Source organism: Rhinolophus sinicus, chromosome 16, assembly GCF_057876585.1.
Source record: "Rhinolophus sinicus isolate RSI-liver-muscle chromosome 16, RSI-T2T, whole genome shotgun sequence".
Classification (NCBI taxonomy): domain Eukaryota; kingdom Metazoa; phylum Chordata; class Mammalia; order Chiroptera; family Rhinolophidae; genus Rhinolophus; species Rhinolophus sinicus.
In genome coordinates this window covers 184182403-184209623 of record NC_142516.1, presented here as the reverse complement: position 1 = coordinate 184209623, position 27221 = coordinate 184182403, and the positions used below count along the sequence as shown (strand labels likewise).

At 38.6% G+C, this 27221-nt stretch overlaps 1 protein-coding gene across 5 annotated transcripts; it reads left to right on the top strand.

The window, feature by feature from the left end:
- Positions 1 to 65: 65 nt before the first annotated feature.
- On the top strand, positions 66 to 25348 carry MTRF1 (mitochondrial translation release factor 1). Of its 5 annotated transcripts, XR_002139483.3 has the most exons (11): positions 66 to 407; positions 1759 to 2184; positions 3363 to 3454; positions 4860 to 4941; positions 5341 to 5448; positions 8886 to 9058; positions 13582 to 13699; positions 15481 to 15617; positions 18550 to 18648; positions 23188 to 23305; positions 24768 to 25348. XR_002139483.3 is itself a non-coding variant. In XM_019755295.3 (10 exons), exons 2-10 carry the CDS (start codon positions 1767 to 1769, stop codon positions 24879 to 24881), a joined length of 1194 nt encoding a protein of 397 aa, XP_019610854.2. In that variant the 5' UTR covers positions 66 to 407; positions 1759 to 1766; the 3' UTR covers positions 24882 to 25348. The 5 variants fall into 5 exon arrangements, 4 of the variants coding, with proteins under 4 accessions (XP_019610854.2, XP_019610852.2, XP_019610851.2 ...); XM_019755295.3 differs by lacking the exon at positions 23188 to 23305 and having other exon boundaries at positions 1759 to 2037; XM_019755293.3 differs by lacking the exon at positions 23188 to 23305 and having other exon boundaries at positions 67 to 371.
- The last annotated feature ends 1873 nt before the right edge of the window (positions 25349 to 27221 follow it).

Below are 27221 nucleotides of genomic sequence, written 5' to 3'. Positions count from 1 at the left end.
AGCTCCTGGGAGTTGTAGTTCGCGCTATACTCCCGGCCAACCGTCTGGCGCCCCCTCCGCCCCCACTCTGACGCCCTTGGCATCGCAACCCACGCACTGGGCTCCGGCTGGCGATAAATACGCTGCTTCGTCCTCTCGTGGGAATTTTTCTCGCCTTGTCATTTTTTTTTTTCTTTCTTGCTGTCATTTTTCTCTTTTGTTTCCTCTGTTACCTCATTGTTATGCATGCCCAAGGAGTACTCGTCTGGACGTGTCAAAACGGAGGCGGGGCTGAAAATCAAGTAGTAACCGGAAGAAGTGACCCCGGAAGTGAAAGTGATTCGGTGTCTGTCGGGATGAAGTGTAGCGGGTTACAGAAGGTTCCGACCTCAGTAAGGGAAGCTAACGTCCTTTCTTCTTTATTTTGGGTACTAATAATTCGTTTCTCTTTTATAATTTTAAAAAGTCTTTTCTCTTTCTCCAGCTCTTTTATTTTTTTCTCCATGTTCCCTCCTTATGGGATCACTCCATATACTGAGTTAACACAGCGTGGCTTAGACATGCTGCTCTCTCCCGGTTTTAGTGCCACTTCTGCCATGCTGGCGCTGAGATTGTTCCTAGAGGATCAGAGTAACCCTGTTACTGTGATGGGTGATGGAGAAGACGTGCTGTTCTCAGGCATAGAGAATCCTAGGGAGTAAACGTCTTAGGTTTTCCCCCCACTTAACATTGAGGTTCATGACCTTGAGAGTTACTCGTTCTACTACTGTACCTAAGATGGAAGTGTTAGCCAGAAGTATTCTAACAAAAACGTTTGCCATCCTTTTAGTCTGTCCGTTTTCAGATGGACACACCTCCTCCGATGTGCTTGAGCCTGGATGTAATGACACACAGAAACTTCTGCTGGAGGACTGTAGCATTTGTGGCTACTGGGCATTGGTGCATTGTTCCACAGCCCTTTTCCCAATGTGATTCAGTACATTAAAATTCATTAGTAGAACCCTGCAAACTGAATATTTTAGAGGCTATACTGAATATTTTATTTCCTAAGAGATAATGATACATCATACGTTAGTAAAGTTATAATGATCAAATGAGCTAATATGAGTACATCTCTCATAGTAAGAACACTGGAGACAATAAAGGTTTATTTTGTTAAATTTTGACCCTGGTTTCAACTTTGAACCTCAAGATTTTAGGGCCAAAGTGTTTCTCTTAGAAAGCTTTATCTTTTCCCTTTCTTAATAAAACCATTGTGTACTTTGTTAGCTCTTGATGATTTCTGTTACAAGGCAGAACAAGTAATCATAGTACAAAGCCAATTTAACCTAACCTAAAATTAAAGAATTAGACAAGAAAATTGTTACTATTTCCTTCAAACTATAGGAGTCTATATGTGAACCACCTAAAGTTTGCATGATTATTTTATACCTTTCAAGTACTTGTTCACACACTCAATTCTAGATTCTGGATACTTTCTAGAAAATAGCTGATTTAACACATTCTGTTGACATATTTATTGGTTACATTCCTATTCATTTGCCTTAGTTAATTATATATGTTGAGTGGGTAGAAAACAGTGCTATCTTCATTTATTTTAATACATTCTTTTCAGAGGTTTGAAGAATTATTTTCTTTTTGTGGGTTATGAAGTTTGAGGACTGTGTTTAGAGCTGGCTGAGGCAGTGAACTGAGCAAGATTTCTTGAGGTTCCTTCCATCTTTATTATATGTGTAGAGTTGACTTTTTTTCAGATTGCATTTATTTATTGTATTTCAGATGCTGAGATGAGTCGTCACCTCTGTGTTTGGCTTTTTAGACATCCATCTCTTCATGGTCACCGCCAGTGCCACATCCCCCCCTTTTCTCATCAATTCGCACAGATACATCTTGATACAAGTCTGCGGGTTTTTAGACAAAACAGGAATCACATTCTCCATCGTCTGTTAAATAAGAATTGGTCCAGGAGATACTGTCATCAAGATAGCAGCATGCTCTGGAAGCATAAAGCACTGCAGAAATATATGCAGGACCTGAATAAGGAGTACCAAACACTTGGTCAGTGTTTGCAGCATATCTCTGTGAATCAAGGGGACCAAAGGTCCTTGAATCGAAGGCATGCTGAGTTGGCACCACTTGTCACCATTTACAAAGAAATTCAGGAGTCCGAACAAGCAATTGAAGAATTAGAATCAATGTGTAAAAGTGGGTAAAAAATATATGTGTGTACAAGATTGATTTTCTAAGTTAAAGCTTTATTGAACTCAGTCTTTTAAAAAGCCTACAAGTGATGAGCTCTACACCTGGAAAGGACAGGAACATGGGGGGATAAAAACTGGAGAAAGAAAAAAGACTTCTTAAGATTATAAAAGAAAAATTTAGGTCTTTCATCCATTTGAGTTAAATTTGTGTATGATGTGAGAGGTGTTTCTTTTTAATTTTGGTATTTCTTCATATTGCTATCAACATTTTTTCTCTTAGAAAATTTTTCAAAATATGCAGAAGCTGAGAATTAGGCATAATAAACTAACCTGGGATTCAACATTTATCCAGATTTTGCTGTTGGTTTTTAGTTTCTAAACTTTCTTCTGTGTTCCATTCTGCTTAATTAAGCCTTAGAGATGTTAAGCGATGTCAAGGCCATTCATAGTTATACCTGTGATGTCTGGATGTCCAAAGCCTTATAGCTTCCAGCCTTCTATTGGTAGCACCACAAATATCTCACCTATGTTTAATGAGGATTATGTTTTACTCTTTTGCATAATGCCACTCAAATTTGTAATTAGTTTTGGGGAAGTTACTTGCACATAATAGGAGCTTATTGAATGCTAAGTTAAATCAACACAACTTCTTTCAGCCTTAGTTGTATCATGTGTAATTAGATTGGATTAGATTGTTTCTAAAATCTCTTCTAGGTTTACAATTCTACTATTCTATAATAGTAATGATATTAGTTACATTTTCTCTACCAAAATGGAGGATCTAGCCTTGTTAGGTTACTCAGTGTTCTGAGTAATGGCTGCCACCTTTAGACGAGAAGTGGCCACCCCAGTTTACTCCAAACTTACCTTATCTGGATTTGTATTTAGTTAGCCAGTCCCATTTTAAACATGTTTGATTAATCACTGATTTCTATAATTACTTATAGACATTCAAATCACAAGCTCTTTGGGGTAGGATCATACTTCTTTTCACACTGAATGTTTTTAACATACTTAAATACTTGTTAATTGACATTCTCTAACTCTTCTGTTCTTTTGTATAATGCTTTGCCTTCACAACTGAAATAAAACTTAGTAGGCAGAGATTAGATAGCTAAGTATGTAAGAGTTTCTCTATAAGTATTTAAAAATTTTTACCTTATTACTGTTGCTGGTTTGTAGGTCTGAATAAACAAGATGAAAAGCAGTTACAAGAACTTGCATTGGAAGAGAGGCAAACCATTGCTCAAAAAATCAATATGTTATATGGTGAGGTATGTTTTAGTAGGTAAACTAATCTCAATAGAGTTAATATAAAGCAATCCTGGTCTTGCTAGACTATTCTTTGGTGCTCAAAGTACTTTCCAAGCACCAGCTTATTAAGTCTCTTACGATAAGTGATTAAGCTGAGTCCAGTGCTGTAATTTGCTACAGAATGAGATTGAAGAGATTGTGACGTAAAAGCATAAAACACCCCCCACTTCGCAGCAACAATATTCTAAAGTTGAATCTATTAACTTGCCAATGAAGAAAACACATGCTGGTAAAGAAATTTAGCTCACTAAGGTGGGGAATGAAGGGTGTGAAGTGTTAGAAAGAGGGAGTGGATTATAGTGGTTTTGTTAATTAAGGAATGAAAATTTGCATGCTTGATAGAATGGAGCGAATCCAAGGGTATAGTGACAGTTGATTAACACAAGTCTTTAGCTTCCTCCAGCTCAGTGGATGATTTGTCGACAAGACAATGAAAATCACAGTGCTGCATACTATGTTCCCCTTTGTCACATTTGCCATCCTGCCTTCAGTCTTCCCTACTCTGGGAACCCAGTAGAGGGGCTTGCTGAGGGTTGAGGGGGACGAGGTGGAGGTGTCAGTTATTTTTGTCACTGATTTAACCAGCTAATCAAAGGCTGTAAGTAAGATGTCTGACTCTTAGTCTAATATTCTCTCCCATAGACTGTATCCTTTCTGGCAGAGATGGAGTATTTCAGAAATTGACAGTATGGAGAATCATGACTCATAAGTACTTATAATTTGACTTGAAAGCCTTTTTAGTAATAATGAAAATAAAATTGCTCTTCCTACGAGGAAAATTGGTTTCTTTTTTAGGAAGCTCCTTTTTTTCTTGTCACAGTTGAGAAACTATCAGAGCCTTATCTGGGGTGTTCTCAGCATGCTCTTTAAACAGCGACTCCACTGAAAAGGCAGGTAGACAGCATGGCCTGGAGTCCGCGGTCCTTTATGGCAGGAGAAAATAATCATATGTAAAAGTCCTCATTTTCTTGAAATTAAGACTTTCAAAGCTTTACTTCATTCATTAGATGAAAGGAACTACTGTTCAGAACTAATAAGAGGCAAAATCTAAAGAAAATTGAGTGGAACCCTCTGAACTTTGGTCTAAACTTCTGCATTTTAGAAAATTAAGATGATCTGATAGTATTGTAGAGAATGTCCTGACAAGTAACTTCATTGTTAGCATGAATTGATCACTTATTTTAGGTCTAATTAGGTCTACTTATTAAAGCATTTTAGGACTGGACCTCATTGGGATGCTATATGATTTTGTTAATTACTGATTTGTTTTTTTAAGCTTGGGGTCTTTTATCTAAGTTCAAGTTTAATGGTACATATACCATAGAACGTATACACACTAATGCTTATGTTTTTTCACTTGCTTAGCTTTTCCAGAGTCTAGTGCCAAAGGAGAAATATGACAAAAATGATGTTATTTTAGAGGTAACTTCTGGAAGAACCACTGGAGGTCAGTAAAATAATTTTACTGTAAATAATCTAAAAAATACCTAAATTTTACTGTGATTTGACAGACCGTAACTTTAAAAGTCTGCAAAATGTGTTTCATTTTTTTTTTTTTTTTTTTTTTTTTTTAATTTTAAGTGTGTTTTTCCAGGACCCATCAGCTCCAAGTCAAGTAGTTGTATCACTCTAGTTGTGGAGGGCGCAGCTCACAGTGGCCCATATGGGGATCGAACCGGCAACCCTGTTGTTCAGAGCACTGCGCTCTAACCAACTGAGCCAACCAGCCGCCCCCCATGTGTTTCATTTTTGAAGTCATGATTCCTCACTTCCTAAGTGGCCTGTACCTAAGAATGGTTCTCTTAGAAATTCGTTCTGACTGAATATTTTTTGTATTTTTGTTTAGGTGATATCTGCCAACAGTTTACTCGGGAAATATTTGACATGTACCAGAATTATTCAAGCTATAAACACTGGAAATTTGAACTTCTGAATTATACACCAGCTGATTATGGTAGGGACATTTGAGGATTTTGTCCATAGAAGATGCTGAAAATTATTTTTTCTCTGAACTTCATTAGAACCATGTCTTATTTTTAAACATTTGATCTACTAAATACTGTGACATAGACTCATTAATCACAGTGGCTTACTCTAGTAGAGTTCTTAACTGGGACAAGAGAAAAGGGGGGAGGTACCCTCCTAGGCTGGAAGATCTGAATGAGAGAAAATTTCCCTGTGGAAGATAGGTATATGAGTATACTTTGCCTTGAAAATCATTACTCTGTTGTTCAAAGCGAAGATATATTAAGGTTTTTACTCTAAGGAACTTTATCACTTATGTGATATGTAAGTGGAAAGTTTATTAGACAAAGTAGCTAATGATGTATTAGATTTTTGTGGGAATGCAGAAAAAATTCATCATTTGTCTTTATTTTCAAAAACCTTCCACTCTAGTTAGGCTGATAAGAACTTATACAACATAAACAATAGCAAACCATGCAAGTCCTTAAACTTGAAAGTATGTTAAATCAGAACATCTCAGTGGTTTTTTCTTCCCATTCTTTTAATCCATCTGGAAGTAATTGTCTGCTTACATATACACTGTAGTAGACAGAGGGGTCACAAGTAATAAAACAAGCTATCAAAGTGGGGAAAGCGGATTCATGTAAGTTAACAGTCTAGGGAAATGAAAACCAATATCTGGCATAGGTAAGTTGTGCGCGGTACAGATTTGAAATACAGCCAGTGGGAGCAGGAAGGAACCACCTGAGCAGCTGCATGGTGGTGCGAAGGGTCCCGGTGTGCGTGTAGGACAGGGAGGAAGCCAGTTGACCCAGACCATATTTGTCCCGGAAGTAATAGGCAACAGGTTGGAGAGGGTAGGGTTTGAAAAACCTTGGAAGCTGAACAGGACTTGGTTGTTAGGGAATAGAGAGTTGTTGAAGATTTTATTGATAAGAATATGATTTGGTAAATACATGTTTTTAAGAAGACTATTTTGACACAAGATACCATACTGGTCCAGGAGAGCCAATGGCATAGTTCCAGTTACTAAGGATACTGGTTGACCACTGTGTCGTCAGCACTGCTAAATGCTCTGAGTACTTACCTCAGTTATTCCTCACAACAACCTCTGGAGCATAGGATGAATTCCAGGCTATGTCATATGCTTACCTATGCCGTGACGCACCGCTCACATTCTCTGCAATGTGAATGGCGCCCCCTTCAGGTGGGCAGTGCTGTAGCCCAGGTTATATGTTACCATCGTTTACAAATAAGGAAAACAACAGTGCGGACAAGTTAAGTAACTTGCCTGTGGACATATAGCTAGGAAGAGGAGGAGCTTGAATCTGAACCCAGGCAGATTAAAATTGGTTCTATTAATCTATAAAGTCGCAGCCTTCTCCTTTTCACCTCATATAAATTCAAATATTTGCATTCAACATGAAGTAAAGGGGATGGGGAAATCATTTTAAAAGTACCCGTTCAGTGGGTTTCATTGCAGGAGAGGTCCCCTGAGCTGAGGGATTGCAAGTCTTTTTGAATGGACAGTGAACATGCCTGTCCATTGCGCTCGAAGGACACACTAGCTCTCTCTTCCAAGGCAGGGAGCAAGTTTGTCCTTTTCTGTGCAGGGAGATATTATCTCCAAAGCTGTTCACTCTACAAACACCCTTAAGAAGGTTCTGGAACAAAAGGGGTTTTGCAAGATGTGCAGAAACACAACAGACCCATGGAGAAATTTCTCCCAACATCAGAATGAACTCATGAGAAATTTCCTATCTCTGTCCACTGAAAAGGCCTGGAAACTGACCAACCCAGCAGCAGTGAACATCCATAGCCCCAAATTGTGGTCTTGAAATACTACTTTCTGAAAGGAACCAGAACTTCTTGGAGATAGGGCTGATTCTGGGGCAAGAAGTGGTCAAGGTAATCCCCGAACATCTTGTTAACACCATTACAAGAGGCTTGTCAAAGGAACTCAGAAATTCACGTGAAGAGACTCGTGCTGGCCAAAGATGGGCCAAGTTGAGCTTCAATAATAATTGTAATTGATTTAAACACTTTGGATAGATTCTATTTCTTGAGTTCATAATGATATTTTTAAAAATAATCATCTTCAGAGGTTTAAAAGGACCCTAATTCACTGTATTGCAAAAAAAAAAAGAAAGAAAAATATTGATGTATTATTGTGGTAAAACTGGTAAAGGACCAGAACCAAGCATTTATCTTGCCTTTTCTAAATAACTGTATCACTGGATAATCAAATAGTAAACAAAGGGAAATGTCTTTTTATAAATGTAATTGAACTAATTTAAAGTGAGAACGAAATGATAGGATTAGACTGTCACCATTTTACAACCCTGTGATTCATGAGGCGTCAAAGGCTGTCGAGACCATAGAAAGACAAGTGGACATGATGAGCTCCCTGTAGTCTTCCCAGGGAGCTCAGGCTGGTGTCTGACCCAGCTGGTGTCTGATCCAGCTGCCAAATTGCAGCCGATATAGAGGGCAGCAGAACAGGTTGAGCTGTGCCAAGAGTATACAGTTGGCAGAACCAGGCTGTGGGAAATTCTGCCCAGGTTCCTCAATGGATGACTTGTAGGAAACGAAAGAGATAAGTGATGAACCTATAGATTAAGTGATTTAAAAGACATATCAAACTTTAAATGCATTAGACTGAACTGTAGTGCCTAGTATAGCATATTTAGGCAATGAAATTATAATAAAGGAATAAAATAAAGCATGAATAGTTACTCATGGGAAAGGGAGGGGATTGCAACTGGAAAGCGGCCTATGGGAGGGCTTTTGGGGTGACTGACAAAGTTCTTACTGCTCTTGTGGTCATTAAACCGTACATTTGATTCATGTGGGGTGTTTATGCCTATATTACTGTACAATAAAAATAATTTTTGAAACAATTTCAATAAGAACAAGCTAGCCCATTAAGATTTTTTTGTGATAATCTTCCCACTCCACAGATAAGCAAGAGCTAAATTTCAATAAATTCTTGAAAGCTTGGAAGGATTTATAGTTATTCGTCATTATCAAATTATTATGTTACTGAACATTCTTTTATATATGGCATCGTGTTAGCCTAAGATTGCATACCATAGCTCAGAGCAGAAAACGTCCCAGTATTCTTTTTTTCTAATAGTATTTTTATAAAAGTAAAACTTGTTCATTATAGAAAATTTGGGAACAAAAGTATAAAAAGGAAAATTTTAAAAATCTGTTATTCTATTCTCCAGAGATAACCATAAATAACATTTTGGTATGTTTCCTTTTATAAATACATTTACGTTGGTAAAACACAGTTTTGTACCTACTTTATGTTCTCATCTCGGGCTCCGTACTTACATTCACGCCTTAGATTAAGGGCATTTAAGATCTTGATCCCTTTCAAAGTGGAATTCATTATTCTTTCTGGATGTTTTGTTTCCCTAGGAGGGCTACATCATGCCGCCGCCCGAATTTCTGGTGAGAGTGTCTACAAGCATTTGAAGTACGAAGGTGGGATTCACCGAGTTCAGCGAATCCCTGAGGTGGGCCTGTCGTCCCGGATGCAGCGGATTCACACGGGAACCATGTCGGTCATTGTCCTGCCTCAGCCAGATGAGGTAACCACCAGGGAGCACTGGGAAATCACTCGTGTAAATGCGTCCTGTGCTGAAAAGCCTTAGCTTCTCCAAAAATCTGTGATTTTCAGGGTTGCAGATTGAATTTTACAGTCACTATTGGGAAATCCTTGACACTTCCCCAGTAAACTTGCCCTGCTTATCCCTGACCAAGATGTTTTGTTTTGTTTTAAATAGAAGTCACTTCATAAAACAAAATCCGTAAAGCTGTTTAAATGTCGCCTAGGTTATGTCTGAAAAAAACAACGAATTCCATAGTTAGTATTTTGAGGTCAGTGATAAGCTATTGGTGGGGTCTATATCTTATTAGTTGAATAAGCCATATTCCCATGTTTTTTGTTTTCCTAACTCTTTAAAAGATTTAGTTAAACATATACAGAGTTGAAAGAATACCACACTGAAAACTTTTATAACTTTCACTTGGAGTCAACAATTGTTTATATTTTACCACATTTGCTTTATTCCTCTGTGTGTGTGTGTGTGTGTGTGTGTGTGTGTGTGTGTGTGTGTGTGTGTTTTAATGAAGTATAAAGGATATAGCGGACACTATAAGACTTTAACCACTCCCAAATCTTCATCTTACATTTCTTAAGAATAGGACATTCTCCTACATAAACACAATACCATTACCTGTGAAAATCAGTTGTAATTCTGTCACATTACTGTCTAGGAAAAACTATGTATTCTGTCTACTCATGGAATACTTCTGTACTCCAGACGTGTGGGGCTTTTTGATGCCACCAAGCAATTCACCAGTTCTCTGCAGGCACTAAGTGGGTGTTCTACAATTTAATTACACTCTGGTGCTGTCTCCCGGGAGCTAGCATCAGATCTCACAGGCTAAGGACCCTGTCCCACAAGACTGCCTCCCTTCCCACTTCAGGGGCCAATAGCAAGCCCAGGTGGTTATCTGTGCTTCTGACCAACTACCTGTAAACTGGAGGTTTGATCATTTGCTAGAGCGGTTCACAGAGCTCAGGAAAACAGTTTACCTACTAGATACAAGTTTATTACAAAGGCTACAGCTAGGGAATAGCCAGATGGCAGAGATGGCGAGTGCAAAAGACAAGTATGTGGGATGGGGTGCTGAGCGTCCCTCCCTCTCCACACATGCCACCTTCCTAGCACCTCCACATGCTCGCCAACCTGGAAGCTCTCTAAACCCTGGACTTTTGGGATTTTCATGCAGGCTTCCATATGGAGTCACGATTGATTAAATCATTGGCCACTGGGGATTAATTCAACCTCCGGCTCCCCTCCCTCCAGGTTGGGGGGCTAGAACTGAAAGTTCCACCCCTCTAATCACATGATTGCCACCCCTGTCAAACAGGCCCCATCCTGTGGTTATCTGGGGGCTTTCCAAAAATCACATCATTAACATAAACTCAAGTGTGGTTGAAAGGAGCTTGTAATGAATAGCAAAAGACACCTATATCACCCTTTCACTTTGGAAATTCCACAGTTTTTAGGAGTTCTGTGACTGGAACTGGACAAAGACCAAACTATGTATTTCTTACTATAAATCACAGTATCACAATTGTCTAATGTCTAGTCCATTGTATAGTCTTCCTCAGTCATCTTAAAAGTATTTTTATAGCTATTTTTAAACCAGGATCCCATTGAGTTGCACACGTTACAATTAGTTTTTAATTTCTGGAACAGTTTCCCAATCTTTTGTTGTTGTTTTTTTCCCTTAATAACATTGACTTTTTGAAGAGTCTATACCTTTTGTCTTGTAGCCTGTCCCACGTTTTGAATTCATGTGATTGTTTCCTCATGGTACTCTTTACTTGTTCCTTTATCTCCTGTATTATATTGAAAGTTATAGCTAAATGTTCCATTCTATTCAGGTTACATGTTTTGAGCAAGAATACTTTATAAGTATCATCATATTCATGTTGAATCTTATCAGAAGGCACATATCAGATTGTCCCACTTTTAGTGAGGATTAGTTTGAACATTTCGTTAAGATGGTGACCACAAAACTATCTCCATTGTAAAAGTGTGTTTTTCCCTTTGCAATTACTAAATAATCTCTAGGGTGCATACATCCTATTCCCAACTACTTTTCTTCCATGGTTTTAACATCCGTCTTTCCCTGAATCAGTTCTTTAGTTTGGGGTAGCAAGATGGTGATTTTCTAATTCAATCATTCCTTCTACCTTTATAGCTGGCATTCTTTTCTGTAAAGAACTTTCCTCCCTACTACCTTTTCTCCTCCTTCCTTCTTGCTTTCTTTCTCTTTTATTTTACCTCATTATAAACTTATATATTGAGTTTCATATATTGAGATCATTATAGATTTATGGATTTGTTTTTTAAATTCAGTGAGTTATAATAATTGTTTCTGATGTTCAAATTGTCCCAGATTAAGCGAGTATTAGCCTTTATAGGGTAGCCCTTTTGAAATGATGCCATCAGTCTCTGAGTGTGTACTTGCTTCCTGGTGTAATTAGATCTAAGGCTCACCGTATACTCTCCTGCCTAGACTTGAGGTCAGACCTGGCTCTTTTTGATGAGGAATGGACCCAGAAATCAAGATCTGGGTATTAGGTGTGCCCATTAGTATTAAAGTATGCTTAAATCTAGACTTTTCAGTGGAGAGAGCTAGGAAATACATATAATTTTAAATCACTGGTTCATATTAATACTACCAATTCAAATATAACATTATAGGGAATTTTTCCCCCTCACTTTGAATTTTCTACTGGGTTGGTGCAAAAGTAATTGTGGTTTAAAAGGTTAAAAATAATTGCAAAAACCACAATTACTTTTGCACCAACTTAACACTTATTTATGTCTCTTTCTATTTAGAGTAAAAAATCTTGTTTCTTAATCACTTTAATATGTTTATTTTTTGCTTTATTATACTATATATATATATATACACACATACATACATACATACATACATACATACATACATACATACAGAGGGTGCCAAAAAAATGGATACACATTTTAAGAAAAGAAAAAGCTATTAAAATTGTAATACTCAATAACAAAAGATGAATACAAGTCATGTTTGACTTCTGCAATTACAAGAGGTGCTCAAAGTGGTTACCATCAGCATAATTTTAATACAGTTTTTCCTTTCTTAAAATGTGTGTACATTTTTTTGGGACCCTTTGTATATATACACATATATATACGTATGTAGTTATGCGCGCACACGCACACACACACCCATACACATATACACATGCACACACACACATAGTTTTCTAAGGCTGCCATAACAAACTACAACAAAGTTAGTGGCTTAAAACAACAAAAACTCATTTATCTCACAGTTTTAGAGGCCAAAAGTTCAAAATCGAGGTGTTGGCAGGGCCGTGCTCCTTCTGAAGTGTCTGTGGGGAGTCCTCCCCAGCCTCTTCCAGCTTCTGGTGTCTCCAAGGGTTCCTTGGCTTGAAGCTGTACAACTTCAATCTCAGCCTCTGAATTCCCATGTTCCCCTCTTCTCTCTCCTCTAGGTGTCTCTTAGAAGGACACTTGTAATTCGATTTAGGGCCTATCGGAATAGTCCAGGATTATCTCATCTTAACTCAATTACTTGTGCAAAGACCCTTTTTCCAAATAAGGTTTCAGTAGTTAGACCATGAACATATTTTTTGGGATGGCTCCATTCAGCCCACTAATAACACACACACACACACACACACACACACACACACACACACACACACACACAGGCAATTCTCATTATTCACAGTAGTTATATGTTCTGTAAAGTCTCAGCAGACACTGATTTAGAGAATACTAAACCATGTCTCCTAGGACAAATATAGGTATATGTATATGTCTCACACAGATTATAATCTAACAACAGCCCATCCTAGTAGATTCTGTTTTCTATATTTTACAAAAGAGAAAAGTGTTAGGTGACTGGCCTGAGGCCGCCTCACTAATAGGTGTCAGGGTTGGGATGCAAACTCTCCAGCCGGCCGCAGAGCCAGCCCTTCTCGCGCTGCAGTGCGCTGCCCCTTCCTGTCTACATCCTCTGGCCATATTGTATAATAACAAGAACGCAGAGTGTCACCTTGTTTGACCTCGCCTGGGAGTGTGCACATGGAGAGCAACCTGAATGCTTTGCTGCACTGCGCATGTCTGGACGTGACTGAAAGTGCTGCAACAATTGGTTTTGTGGAACCAACACGTTTTAGCAAGTAGGTAAATTTGCAAATACAGAATCAAGGAATAATGCGAATCAACTTTTTATATACACGCAGACATACATGTTTTCTGTCCAGTGTAGCTTTGTGAGATGATGGGTGATGAAACTCGAAAGGCTGCAGAACTCAGTGACCTCGTAGCATCATAAGTCAGTGTCACTGTAGTAACAGAGTTTGTGGTTCCTTCTTTGGTTCAAGTTATTTCACCTGTTAGTGTAATTAAGACTCATGACACAAAGCAGTACAGTTTATTTGAAAACCTTGGAATAAATTTCGTGTTAACGTATTTGTTGAGTGTAGAATTTACTTACGTTACACTTTCCGTTCTAGGTAGACGTGAGAGTCGACCCCAAGGATTTGCGGGTAGATACATTTCGAGCCAAAGGAGCAGGAGGACAGCACGTTAACACAACTGATAGTGCTGTCAGGCTTGTCCATGTCCCCACCGGTAAGCCACCCCCTCTGGAAATTCTTTTCACACCTTATAAAAACTCTTCAGCATTTGAAAGGACTCTCAGTTGTCCTACATCTTCCAGAAGCTCTATGAAATGAAATTGGTCCCTTTCAACAGGGCTGATGCTTTGTGATGACACGTGACAGAAGACTCCATTATTCTGCTCCAGCCTAAACGAGCTGCTCCCCTGGCCACCAACAGTTAGGGAATTCCCTTGATCTCTATTTTGGAGTAGAGCTTCCTGTTTCTTGGATCCCATCTCATCTCTGTTAGTTTACTCCACCATTTTAGTGAAGCTCATCTTTAAGAGACTTCCTGAGAAAAGATGGATGAGACGTAAATATTTTGGGACTTTGTCGATCTGAAAATAGCTTTATTCTAACCTCACACTTTATTGATCATGAACATTTGTTGGAAATCATTTCCACTTGGCACATGTAAGACTTTTGGCATTCATTGTCTGGGTATTTATTGCTTTCAATTTGGAGACTCATGTCCATTCTGAAATATTTTCTTCAACAGTTTCTTACCATTTTCTTTGTTCTTCCTGGAATTTTTGTTAAATATTAGTCCTCTTGGATTTATTGTTTTATTTTCTTCTTTTTTTTCCTCTCACATAGTCTGTTAGTTTGGGTGTTAGCTCTTTTTATTTCAGCACTTTTACTGGATTGTAAAAATGTGTTGTTTTTTAAAATCTTCAAGAGCTCTTTATTATTCTTTTGGGTGGTGAAAAGATAAGGATACCAGGTTCAAGACAACTCCAGGCAAATGCCTGGGAGATGGAAGCAAGTTGGTGCCCCAGCCCAAGCACACGGCTGCAGTAAAGCAGAATAAGTAAGTTGAAAGTAACAGAGGTGAAACCTAGGTGCCCTACTAAAAGTATCAGCAGGCCTAGATTGTATCTTACTTAGACAGGGTGAAAACCTAGTATGCAGAGTAGAATTTCATAGGAATTTGAAAAATCTCCAGCAAATTAGTTTCTACAATATCAGTGCAGTTGGCCTAGGCTAATAGGGGCTTGGGGTTTGAGGTTTTTGTGGTTCAGAAAAAACAACCTTGCACCTCTGTACCCGGGGTCTGGATTGGATACAGACCTTCATAGTGGTAGCTGCAAAGTTAAGAACAGAGGCCTGAAGTGGCAAACCCCCCAAATCCACTTGGCTAACCAAAATGTGTGGTTAAGTGTGTGATTAGCTGGGTTCAGAACCAAGACATCTGAGAAGCATTCACACTTCCTTTGAAAGAGTTTGAGTAGTTTCTTTTCATTGTTTTCTATATATAAAGTCGTTTCTCAAACGTCAGCTCTGTGTGCATTTGTGATGCGAAGGGGAAAGGCTGGCTTCTGGAGTAGGACAGAGAACGGAGCAGTACACAGGGGATGACAGTGGCTTGCTCTTTGTTGAGCTGTGAAAGGATTGCCATGAGCTGGGATGGAGAGGCAGAGCTCTGGGCATGAGAGTATGTTCACTGATCTGCAGATGCCGCTGTTTCCAGTCTTCCCATCTGAAATATCTCATTCAGATACCAGGACCCAAATGGCCATGTACCACTATTCCCATCATAACGCAGGTATAGTTTCTGAAGTAGGCTAGATCTAAAATGTATTTAAGCCTCTGTGATTTTTTCCTGATTAACCTTTGCCCCTTTAAAATGTTCCTCAGTTCTATCTCTTTTTTTCCCCCCCAGTGTTACTGAAAAATGTAATTGACACCTCAGTTCTACCTTACTTTCGTTTGTGAAGGCTGGTTTACCTCTGATCCCTGTTATTTTTTCAGGGCTTGTAGTGGAATGCCAACAAGAACGATCACAGATAAAAAATAAAGAAATAGCTTTGCGTGTGTTGAGAGCTAGACTCTACCAGCAGACTATTGAGAAAGACAAGTGTCAACAACAGAGTGTTAGAAAACTGCAGGTAAGATTTATTGGGTTTAATAATTTAATACATCTGTACAAAAAGTCATCATGTTATGTAGAAAATGTAGTATTTCTTCTTGATCAGATTGAAATACCTTAGAGCATAAGGAAACATGCTCATTTGTAAATAAGCAATAACTTTTAAATGCATTTAGACTGAAGGATTGTGGCTAAAATGGGACATGCCACCTTGCAAATAAGTAGGTGACATATGCATGAACCAAAAATTATTTCCCAGTTGTTTCTCTCCAGTGTTTATATCATAACTGTTTTGAGAGAAAATTGGTATAAAAGATTTTTTTAGGTTTAAAAACCTATGCTTTTATTATAACTATATATGAAATAAAAAATAAGTGGCACTGCAAAAAACTGGTGACATCGGTTGCTACTGATGGAGTCTGGGGACAAGGGGTATAAAACTTAGTGTTCGTTACACACCCTTTTGTACTTTTTGAATTTTGTGCTGCATACATGTACAGTATTTATTCAAATATATAACTAGATAAGTTCTAAGCAAAACAAATAAATGTCATAGTTATAGAAACAAAGTATTATGTGATTTTAAATTCTAAGAAGAGTCGTTTGTCTTTGAGAGAGGTTAGAAGAGAAAGTGGAACCCAGAAGTAACTGTGCTTTAGTGTTATTTGAAGATAGGCATGCCACAGTAAATTTGGAAGATTTTGTGGCCTTTGTAGGATAATCAATCACCTTAAAACGAAACATTATTCTTGGGCCGGCCCGGTTGCTCAGGCGGTTAGAGCTCCATGCTCCTAACTCCGAAGGCTGCCGGTTCGATTCCCACGTGGGCCAGTGGGCTCTCAACCACAAGGTTGCCAGTTCAATTCCTCGAGTCCCACAAGGGATGGTGGGCTCCGCCCCCTGCAACTGAGATTGAACACGGCACCTTGAGCTGAGCTGCCGCTGAGCTCCCGGATGGCTCAGTTGGTTGGAATGCGTCCTCTCAATCACAAGGTTGTCGGTTTGACTCCTGCAAGGGACACTGGGCTGTGCCCCCTGTAACTAGAAAACGGCAACTGGACCTAGAGCTGAGCTGCGCCCTCCACAACTAAGATTGAAAGGACAACAACTTGACTTGGAAAAAAGGCCTGGAAGTACACACTGTGCCCCAATAAAGTCCTGTCCCCCTTCCCCAATAAAATCTTTAAAAAACAAAAAACAAAAACGAAACATTATTCTTTTCGCGTAGATGTCCCAGTTTTTTCACAATTTTGCCCTTCTCGTTTCTCTTACCCACATTCTAACTTGAAGTGGAGTAACAGTGACAGGATAGAACATCTTAATCTTCGAGTTGTGGTCATCCTAGATTGTGACATAGCACCAGTGTATCCATTTGCACATAGGAAGCTCAGTTACAGACCATTACTTCTTAGCACATAAGTAGTGACATAAATACTAGGAACTCCACCACATTTGATTTAATAAGAGACATTGCCATTTGACCTTGTGGCACCAGATGTTTCACACCGTAATTTTTAAAATAAAAATTTATTTTACTTTAGAGATTGACCTTACATAAACTGTGTGTGTGTCTCTTCTTCCGTAGTCTGGTTTGAGAGGCCAGAAAAGACCTCCATGCTTCCCAATTAACTTGTCCATCTGTGTGAAACTTCTTAGTAGGTATTTCTAATGCATAGAGGTTTTTCTTAAGCTAATATATACAGTAGCTTTTATGTGGAAGGCATTATGCCAGGTTGTCCATCCTGGCTCCACTTACCACCCACAGAGCTTTGTGGATGCCTAGGCAACCCCTCCCCACCTCCCCAGAGACTCATGCAGTTGATCAGGGTGGGGTCCCTGGCATTGATATGGTGCTTTGGCATAGTAGTTTCCAAACCTGGCGAGTTACAGAATGAGTGGCCTGGGGAATGTTTTAAAAATCCATAATTCTGGGTTCAGTATATCTAAGCTTGGGCTTTGGAATCTTTAATTTTAAAAAACTCTCCTGGTGATCAGCCAGATTTACGAGTTTAGTCTTGCGTTGTTTGTTTTAGAAAATAAGTTAGAGAAATGTCTTTTTTAGTCGTGAAAAAGTGGGAGTGGGAGGGTGGTGTGTATCATATGCTGGGGAGCTAGGGGAGATGAGCAGACTAAGAAGAATATAAATAATCATAGCATATGGTAAACCAGGGTGGCATATGCCATATATGGCATATGCCATATATGGCATTACAGATGTTCACATCATTTCCAGAAATAGTACTGGGAAAGTTGGCCACATTATGAAGTGCGTTGAATGCTGAGAATTGAGTTGTGTTTGCTTAGTAGATAAGGAACCAAGGAAGAAACCAATTTATGATCAAACTGTGCATAAGGAACAGTTAGCAGGGCAACACAATATAAGCAGAGACATGGAAGATTTAATCAGGAGATTTTACAAGAATGTAGATGAAAGCAATGAGCCTTTGAATGATAGATAGTAGAAATGGAAACGGCAGGATAGAATAACACTCTTAAAACCATTGGAAATGGGCAGTTAGAGAATGGGATGAATTGAAGGTGGTTTCAGGGTCCATATCAAATCCTGGCAGATAGGAAGCTCCCGTGAAATGTTTGTTAAATTGCAGGCTGTCAGAGTTTTCTACACAATGTTCAAAGGGAACATTGTGGTGTCATTCATAGAAACTAGGAGGAAGAACTGATCAGGGTGGAAAGATAATGTGGTTTTATGTATCTGGAGTTTGAAGTACCAAAGAAGCATAAATTTTTATTCCATAACTGAGCTTTAGTGGTTTGGCATAGTAGTTTCAGACATAAAGTTCTGCCCATTCTTGTTCTTTGTCACTTTGTATATATGACGTTAGGAAATATTTAAAATGTTACAATAGAAAAGTCATTTACACGTACTTTTTCCATTATAATAAAGGTAATGATGAAGTTAAAAACATGAATTGCTTTTTGTTCCGGCACAGGTGGGAACAAGAGCCCAGTCGGAGAGAATTCGGACATACAACTTCACCCAGGATAGAGTCACTGACCACAGGATAGCTTATGAAGTGCGTGATATTAAGGTAATATCTCTAAGGACGCTTCAGGTACCTTTGATTTTCAAAGAACGTGTGGTCACATTCTAGCGAGTAATGTCTAAAATATTGCCAAGTAACTTAAAATCATTAAGCCAGTTTATGTTAGTACCCTAAAATTGACAAACATTTTTATTAGTTTGCTTGTAAGAAACATGGTCTAATTTGCCAGTTTGAAACAGTTATCTTTTAAATTCCAAATTCTTGTTACTACATTAATGTATTTTCAAGATGGTTATGCTGCGCTTAACCATGGGGATATGTTGTGAGAAACGCGTCGTTAGGCGATTTCATCATTGTGTGAGCATCACAGAGTGCGCTCACACAAACCTAGGTGGTACAGCCCACTACACCCCTCGTTACATGGTACAGCCTGTGGCGCCTGGGCGACAGGCCTGTACATGTTATTGTATAAAACCACACGACATTACATCAGGCACAAGAGAAAATGATACATCAAGAGCGGCAGTACACACGAGATGTAAGAGCTGCCGTGTAACACGGCAGACCATTTTACAGCAAACATTTTTAAATAAGTATAAAGGGTACACTCTAAGTAATGATAAAAAGTATAGTACAATAAATACATAAACCAGTAATAGTCATTTATTATCATCATCAGGCATTATGTGCTGTACAGTATAGTACAATAGGTTTGTTAACGCAAGCCTCACCACAAACACGTACGTACCTTGTGCTATGACCTTATGACGGCTATGATATGATGTCACGGGGTGATAGGAATTTTTCAGCTTCATTATAATCTTAAGGGACTGCCAGCATATCCGCGGCACACCGCTGACTGAAACGTTAAGCAGCACGTGACTGCATCCATATATACACATGTGTCGGTTTCTATTTGTGTGTAACACATTACCACGAACTTAGTGGCTTAAAGTAATACCTATTTATATCTCATGGTTACCGTGGGTCAGGAATCCAGGCATGGCAGAGCTGAGTTCGCTACCCCAGGTCTCACAGGTCTCAAGGTGTGGGCCAGGCTGCATGCCTTTCTAGCGCTGGGAGTTCTCTTCCGAGCTCATGTGGTTGTTGGCAGAATTCCATTTCCTTGAGCTGTAGGCGCCAGGCTCCCATTTCCTTGCTGTCCATCGGCTGGACGTTGCTTCCAGCTCCTAAAGAATGACTGTAGTTGTCTGCTGTATGGCCCCCGCCAGAGGCCCTTTCTCACTTTGAATCTCTTGCAGGAATGGCTCAGGCCTTCTAAAGAGCTCACCTGCGTAGGTCAGACCCACATGGATAATATTCCTTTTAATTAACTCAGAGCCAACGGAGTAGTGACCCAGTCACTGGAGTGATATTCTGTCACAGTCACAGCTTCTGCCTGCATTTAAGGAGGTTGTTATGCCAGGCGTGTGCACCAGGGGGCATCTTAGATTTCTGCCTCTGCAGCAGCATGTGTCCATTAGATTGAGGTGTGACCCTTATGTTTTTTGGGGAAAGACCCTGTCAGTTTGCTTTGAAGGTCAACCTAACTAAATCCCATCTAGCCAGGACCACTGACATTAATACATTAAGGACGCAGCACAGAAACATTTCCCTTTGCTTCCACTGAGGGGGAACGTGAACTGGTTCCCATAAAGGACTATGGGAAAGGCAGGAGGCAGATTTTGTTCTTTTCCTCGGTGCCATGGGATGCCTACGGCTTCTTTCACTTGATTCCGTCCCATTCAACATTCAAAATTAAAGTACCAGTTTTACAAGGGAAATGTCTGTGTTGTTAATGTGTTCAGAAATGTCTGTGTCCCTTATGCCACTTCCTGAGTCTGCTCAGCAGCCAAGGCTGTCTTGCTGTCACTAGGTGATAGGAATTTGTAACACAATTGCCCTGTCGAGGAGGAGAAAACATTTGCTAACTTCCCTTTCCTCAGGAAACAGTAACTAGCAAACATGTTTGGCCATATTGTTCTAATTACACCATAATCTTTCAGTTGTTTTTCTAGTAGAGGTGATGGTTTTCCATGAGACAGCGACATTCTTATGACCAGTAATATTTTTTAGAAGGGCCCATAGGTACTTACTGTAGTATTCTGTCATGACCCAAAGGCAGGTTGACTGGCTTGTATAGTTATAAAATATCTGACTTTGGCCTAAATACTAGCATGTTATTGCTAACAAAACCAGCATGCCAGACTCAGAAATGATAAGGAAAATCATACTGGTATGCTCTAATAATCACCAACTATTGAAAAGAACGGAAACGTTTCATATTAGTTAAAGGGAGATGTGGGGAAATGGTATGAAAAAATATTATAATAAAACATTAAAATCTGTATGCAGGACAATAAAGCGACTAGGACTGAATAGTAACGAGTTGTAGATGAGGTAAGAAAAGCGATAAAGGCCTTAACCCCAGGGCAACTGCTATAGGACAGAACGGAAGGAATGGAATGGAAAGAACACTGATGTCTGGAACTCTGCCCTCTCCTTGTTATTCTAGACCCGACCTTCTCCCTGCACCATCCACATAGTTCCTGGTAGAACCGACATGTTCTTACATGATTATGATCCTGACCCAAGACAGTAATTGATTTTGTGGGGGAGGCAGAGAAAGTCCAAATAAGTCCCGGCCAATGAGTTCCTTCCCAGGATTTTTAAACTGGAAACAAAAAAGGCCATTCTTTCTCTTGGTGGCTAAAGCTGAAATATGTGTTATAAGAGGTTAGAAGCCACATTTCTAGCCATGGGGAGAAAGCAGTCTTCAGTGAGAGAAGAATGAAGCTGACACATTGAGAGGAGTAAAACGAGAACTGTGTGGAAAGAACATTGATGATGTTACTCCCCACATTCATTGTTTAGTTTTTCTATACATCACGTTGTGTGTTCACCACCCAGAGTCAGGTCTCCTTCCACCACCATATATTTGACCCCCTTTACCCTCTTCTACTACCCTCCTCCCCACTTACCCTCTGGTAACCACTAAACAAACTGTTGTGTGTTTCTATGAGTTTTTGTTTCTTTGTCGCTTTCAGTTTTATATCCCACATATGAGTGAAGTCATGGTTCTTGACTTTTTGTCTGACTTACTTCATTTAGCATAATAATCTTTATTATGCTAAGCAAAACCCACATTCATTTATTCCTGAGGCTCAGCTTCATTCCCAGGGTGGTGGTGGCAGCCCGGTACACTCCTATCCTTGGGGTCTGTGAGGTCACCCAGTAGTCTTATGCATTCCCTTATAGGTAATTTTATATTTATTTATCTAGATAATAAGCACAGATCACCATGTGATATATGTTGTTTTGTATATTTATTCTGTTTCTCAATGTCCTTGTGAAGACTTCTTAGTATCAACCTATCTCCTGCCCTATATTTCAGTTACACTGGGAATTTCCTCTTGCTCTGGGCATTAAATGTATAGTTCACCTTTGGACAATGCAGGGGTTGGGCTTCTGACCTCCCCTTGTAGTTGAAAATCCATGTATAACTTTTTAAAATTAGTGTCAGGTATACAAAACAATGTAGTATTTAGACATTTACACTCCTCACATGTATAACTTGACTTCCCCCAAACTTAACTAATAATAGCCTACTGTTGACCAGAGCCTTACCGGTAACATAGTCAATTAATGCACAATACAATATATGTATTATGTATTGTATTCTTACAATAATGTAAGCTAGAAAAAATAAAATGTTATTAAGAAAATCATACGGCTTATCTGCAAATGTTTTCAAATTGTAGCACATATCCAAAAAGTTTTCCAATATATTTGTTGAAAAAAATCCAAGTATAAGTGGGCCCATGCAGTTCAAAACCGTGTTGTGCAAGGGTCAGTTGTACTTTACAGACTTTTCTTCATACTCATTTTTTTGACTAAAATTCTCTGCTTGTCTCTATTTGGAGAAATATTATTCTCTTTTTAAGATCTAATTCAAATTTTTCCTTCCTTCCTGTATTCTTCGCTGATGCTACCTTCTTGTCAAAATCAATGGCTCCCTTACAAGCCCCACTTTCTTCTTTATTTTAAATCACTGTAGTATGATGCTTATGTATTGCCTAGCTCCCCCACTAGGATATGAGCTTCTGAAAGGTAGAAACTATAACTCCTTCATCTTTGACCTTTTTATCTCTAGCACTCAGGTTAATCAAATTGAACTGTGAACGTGATGTGATTATCAATAAGAGTGATGATAATCCTTGTTACATAGTTTCTAAATGATGAGGTCATCTTGGCAATATAATAATTAATAATCTGAGCTTCAGGCACACAAATTTTATTAGAAATTTTCATATAATGCTCAAAATGTTATAAATCTTAATTTAAAATTTTCATTATAGTGCTTTTGCTTTCTGTTCAATTTTAAAGTTTAATTTGGTTTTAAACTATATGCTGGTATTTTGTGGAACACAAAGATAGTACTTGTAAGGCATATCTTTTCCCTTATAGTTTAACTTGAGAGATAAATGTGTACACTTAACCTAAAATTCAACTTTACGACTATTCAAGAAAGACTAAAAGATGAGTTCATGCCTACACCAAAACTTGAAATGTTCTGTGTTCCAGATGCTGGCCTTGAAGTATTTCCAGTAAGCCAATGTCTAGGTTTGAGCGTTTCTAAAATAGGAGAATGTGCTGATCCCAACAACTCCATTACATAGAACTTCTGTATAACACAGGAAAGGTATTTGAAGTCATTATTTTAGTCATTTCTCAGAGAGGAGCTTTAGGGAGGGCTACGGGGAGGTCCAACTGAAACAGTTTTCATTTAGTGGAATTATTTAGAGGTTAACATGAGGGAAATTTTTTTCTGAATTTTTTATTTTGAAAATTTCAAGCACCTGTTTAAAGACTAGTTCAATATGCACACTATACTTAGATGCACCCATTGTTAACATTTTGCTGTGTTTGCTTCTCTTTCTCCTCCACCTCTTACTCTCCATATCTACGCCAGTGTTGCTATCAAACCATATGAAAGCAAGTTACAGACCTCAAGACACTTGTCCCCTAAATATTCCAGCATAAACATTTTTCTATTACATGGGATATCTATTTAAGGGGGAAAAAAAAAAAGAATGATCATAAACCACTACTATTCTGCCATAAGAAAAGATGAAATAGTGCCATTTGTGACAACATGGATGGATCTTGAGATTATTATGCTGAGCGAAGTAAGTCAGAAAGAAAAAGTCGAGAACCATATGACTTGACTGATATGTGGGATGTAAAACTGAGAGTAACAAAGGATCAAGACAAACAAATAAAGAAACAAAAACTTAGACACAGACAATAGTTTAGTGGTTACCAGAGGGTAAGGGAGGGGGTGTAGATGAGGGTAAGGGGGTCAAATATATGGTGATGGAAGGAGAACTGACTCTGGGTGGTGAACACAAAATGTGATATACAGATGATGTATTATAGAATTGTATACTTGAAAGCTATGTAACTTTACTAATCATTGTCACCCAATAAACTCAAAAAAAAAAAAAAAGTAATTTAAATTTGGAGGGTTGGCATGAGAAGAGTGAGCTGGAATGTTCCGGGGAGGTCCAGAGAATTGGGCAAGGAAGAGAATATCAAGGAGCAGTCCTCACATTACCCTGGCAGCAGGATGCCTCAGGCATTGAGGCATTTTAGTCTCTTTTGCCCTTGTGAAATAACGTGACATGAGTGAAAAGGGTGGAATTTTCAGGACAAGAATAAAAAGCCTTATTTTTTTCTAGGGTACAAGAGGAGAACAGATTCAGCAAATATATCCTCTCAGTGATGGTCTGAGCACTTAGAACTGTGTTGTCAGAAAAGCAAATGAATTTTAAAGAGAGGGAGGTGGTACATTTCAAAAGTTGCTTCAAATCTCTGTTTCATTTTCTCCAGAGTTAAAAGATCCAAATCCTACAAGATTGATTTTTAAACAAAATGCTAATTTAAACAACTTAAGATAGAGTATAATTCCATTTACTCTTGGATTCACTTTTTACATAAAAAGTTAATATTAATGGGATCCTCCCAAGCTAGCAGTTGTACATTAGTCATCCTTTATTGCTTTCAAATAATGGTTGTAAAGAAAGGAAATAAATATACACTTAATTTTTTACTTTGTTTCTCCTTTATATCTAGTAATCAGATTTTCATAACTCTTTTGCCAGGAATTTTTATGTGGGGAGAAGTGCCTGGATCAGCTAATTCAGAGACTGCTTCAATCAGCAGATGAAGAAGCCATTATTGAATTTTTGGATGAAAACCTTAAATCAGCAAAATAAATGCTTTATTATTTATTATTACATAAATGAAATGGACCCATGTCAAGAAGCAGACTGAGGCATGGAAATCTAAGTACAGCTAAAAATATACAGTACTTACAAATGTATTTTTTAATGAATCGAGTCACATTTCTTGACCTAAGAGTCTATTTTAGTTTTCCTACAAAGTGCAATCGAACTCTTCAAGTAGAAAACAAGCATGCATTGTTGGAAAGAAAAAAATGTCTTGAGAATTATGTGATGTCTTGAGAATTATGTTCTCTTTATATGCCTTTTTTTAACCATCTATAAATTAAACACATTTTTCATCTGTTATTTCAGAACTTTATATAACATGGTAAACTTTAGTGATAGAAGCTTTATAAACTTCTTTGTAAGCCCCTATTTAAAGACAAAGTATTGTTAATCATGTTACAGTTAGGGCTTAAACTCTACTTTTAAATAAAAAATAAACTTTGGGAGACTGAGTCAATAAGTGAGCATCTTGAGGACACAGATTGTAGAGTTCTTTGAGAGCGGAATGAATTCTATCCTGTACAAACTATAAGCCAGTATTTAAAGTAGACTTTCTGCTTGGCTTCCGTTTCTTACTGTTCTTTGGCTTAATGAGCATCAAAAGATGTGGTAATTTGAGTAACTTTCTGTGATTGGTTCTGTGCAGTGGTATATAAAACTTTGTCCTTACCTTACAGAGCTTCCAGTTGAGTGAGGAGCCAAAATATAAATCACCAACTCTAATCCAAAGTACAGGGGTTCCCCCTTATCCAAGGACGATACAGTCCAAGATCCCCCAGTGGATGTCTGAAACCACAGATAGGACTGAATACCTATACAGCAGGTCCTCGAATAACGTCATTTTGGTAAAAGGTCAATGAGAAAAAAAATCAATTCCCAGCCGGGGCCATTGTCTGTGTGGAGTTTGCACGCTCTCCCATGTCTGCATGGGTTTTCTCTGGGGACTCTGGTTTCCTCCCACGTCCCACAGATGTGCACGTGAGGTGAATCGGCGTGTCTAAATTGTCCCAGTCTGAGTATGGGTATGTGTGAGTTTTATCTTCCTTGATGGAAGGATGTCCTGGCCAGGGTCGGTACCGTCTTGTGCCCTGAGCTGCCAGGATGGGCCCCAGCTGCCCGCAACCCTGAACTGGAATAAGGGGGGTAGAAAATAATGATCTCACTTGTTTTTATTAATCTTTCTTAAATGTGTGTATAGCTCACATTTATTTTAATATTTAATATTAGAAGTGCTTTGGGTTTTTATTTAGAAGTTTGGTGATGTTTTTGTGACCAGAAATATGCTGTAGGAACTTAACTCCTATTTACATCAATTAGCCTATGGGAAAAATGGTTTTCTTGTATGTCGTTTTGCTTAGTCGTAGTTTTCAAGAACCTATCGACAATGTTAAGTGAGGACTTATATATATTATGGTTCTCCTATACATATATACCTCTGATACAGTTTAATTTATAAATTACCCACAGTAAGACATTAACAACTGCAGTAATAAAATAGAACAATTATAACAGTATACTATAATAAAAGTTATGTGAATGTGGTTTCTCTTTTAAAATATCTTACGGTATTGTATTTGCCCTTCTTGCAATGATGTGAGATGATACAATGCCTATGTGATGAGAAAAGTGAGGTGAATGACGTAGGCATTGTGATGTAGCTTTAGGCTACAAACACAAGCACTGAGATGCCTTGACAGTCTATCTGATAACCTGGACAGCTCCCAATGGTTGGGTGGCGCATACAGTGTGGAGACCCCACAGGGCTGATTCACATCCTGGGCAGGTTATTACACCTGCCCTGAGTAGTTCATTACACTACTCAGAACAGTGGGCAGTTTAAAACTTATGAATTGTTTATTTCTGGACTTTTCCATGTAATATTTTCAGACTGCGATTGACAGCTTGTAACTGAAACCTTGGGAAACGAAACCACGGATAAAACTACCGTAGTTAGTTATTGTTCTCAGGAAGTTTCTTGAGTTAAAAAGAGGGGTTATTGTTTTAGACATTCCTCAGAGACAAACTATATGCCAGGAGAGATGAGCTAAAATAGAATTTTAAGACCAGTGGGAGTATTGGAGGTAAAGATGAGAGAGACATTTTTCTCCGAATTTTTATAAATTTGAAAGACCTCCAGTATTCTGAGACCCTTAAAGATTGTCCCGAGGCACCTTTGTCCAGGTGTGTACAGAGCACCAGCCACATCTACTGAAAATTGGAGCCTTGTTGGCTTCTACATGTGGTGAGTCTTAGTTTATGACTGAGCTATCTTCGTGATTTCCTGGCAAAGAATTCTGCAACTTGATTTACTGCTAGCAATTACAA

Bases quoted from the DNA above. Each gene is read 5' to 3' on its own strand.
- MTRF1 (XM_019755293.3), top strand. From the start codon at position 1,767: ATGAGTCGTCACCTCTGTGTTTGGCTTTTTAGACATCCATCTCTTCAT. The intron at 2,185-3,362 runs GTGGGTAAAAAA...GCTGGTTTGTAG, and splicing joins ATTAGAATCAATGTGTAAAA to GTCTGAATAAACAAGATGAA. The intron at 13,700-15,480 runs GTAAGCCACCCC...TTATTTTTTCAG, and splicing joins GCTTGTCCATGTCCCCACCG to GGCTTGTAGTGGAATGCCAA.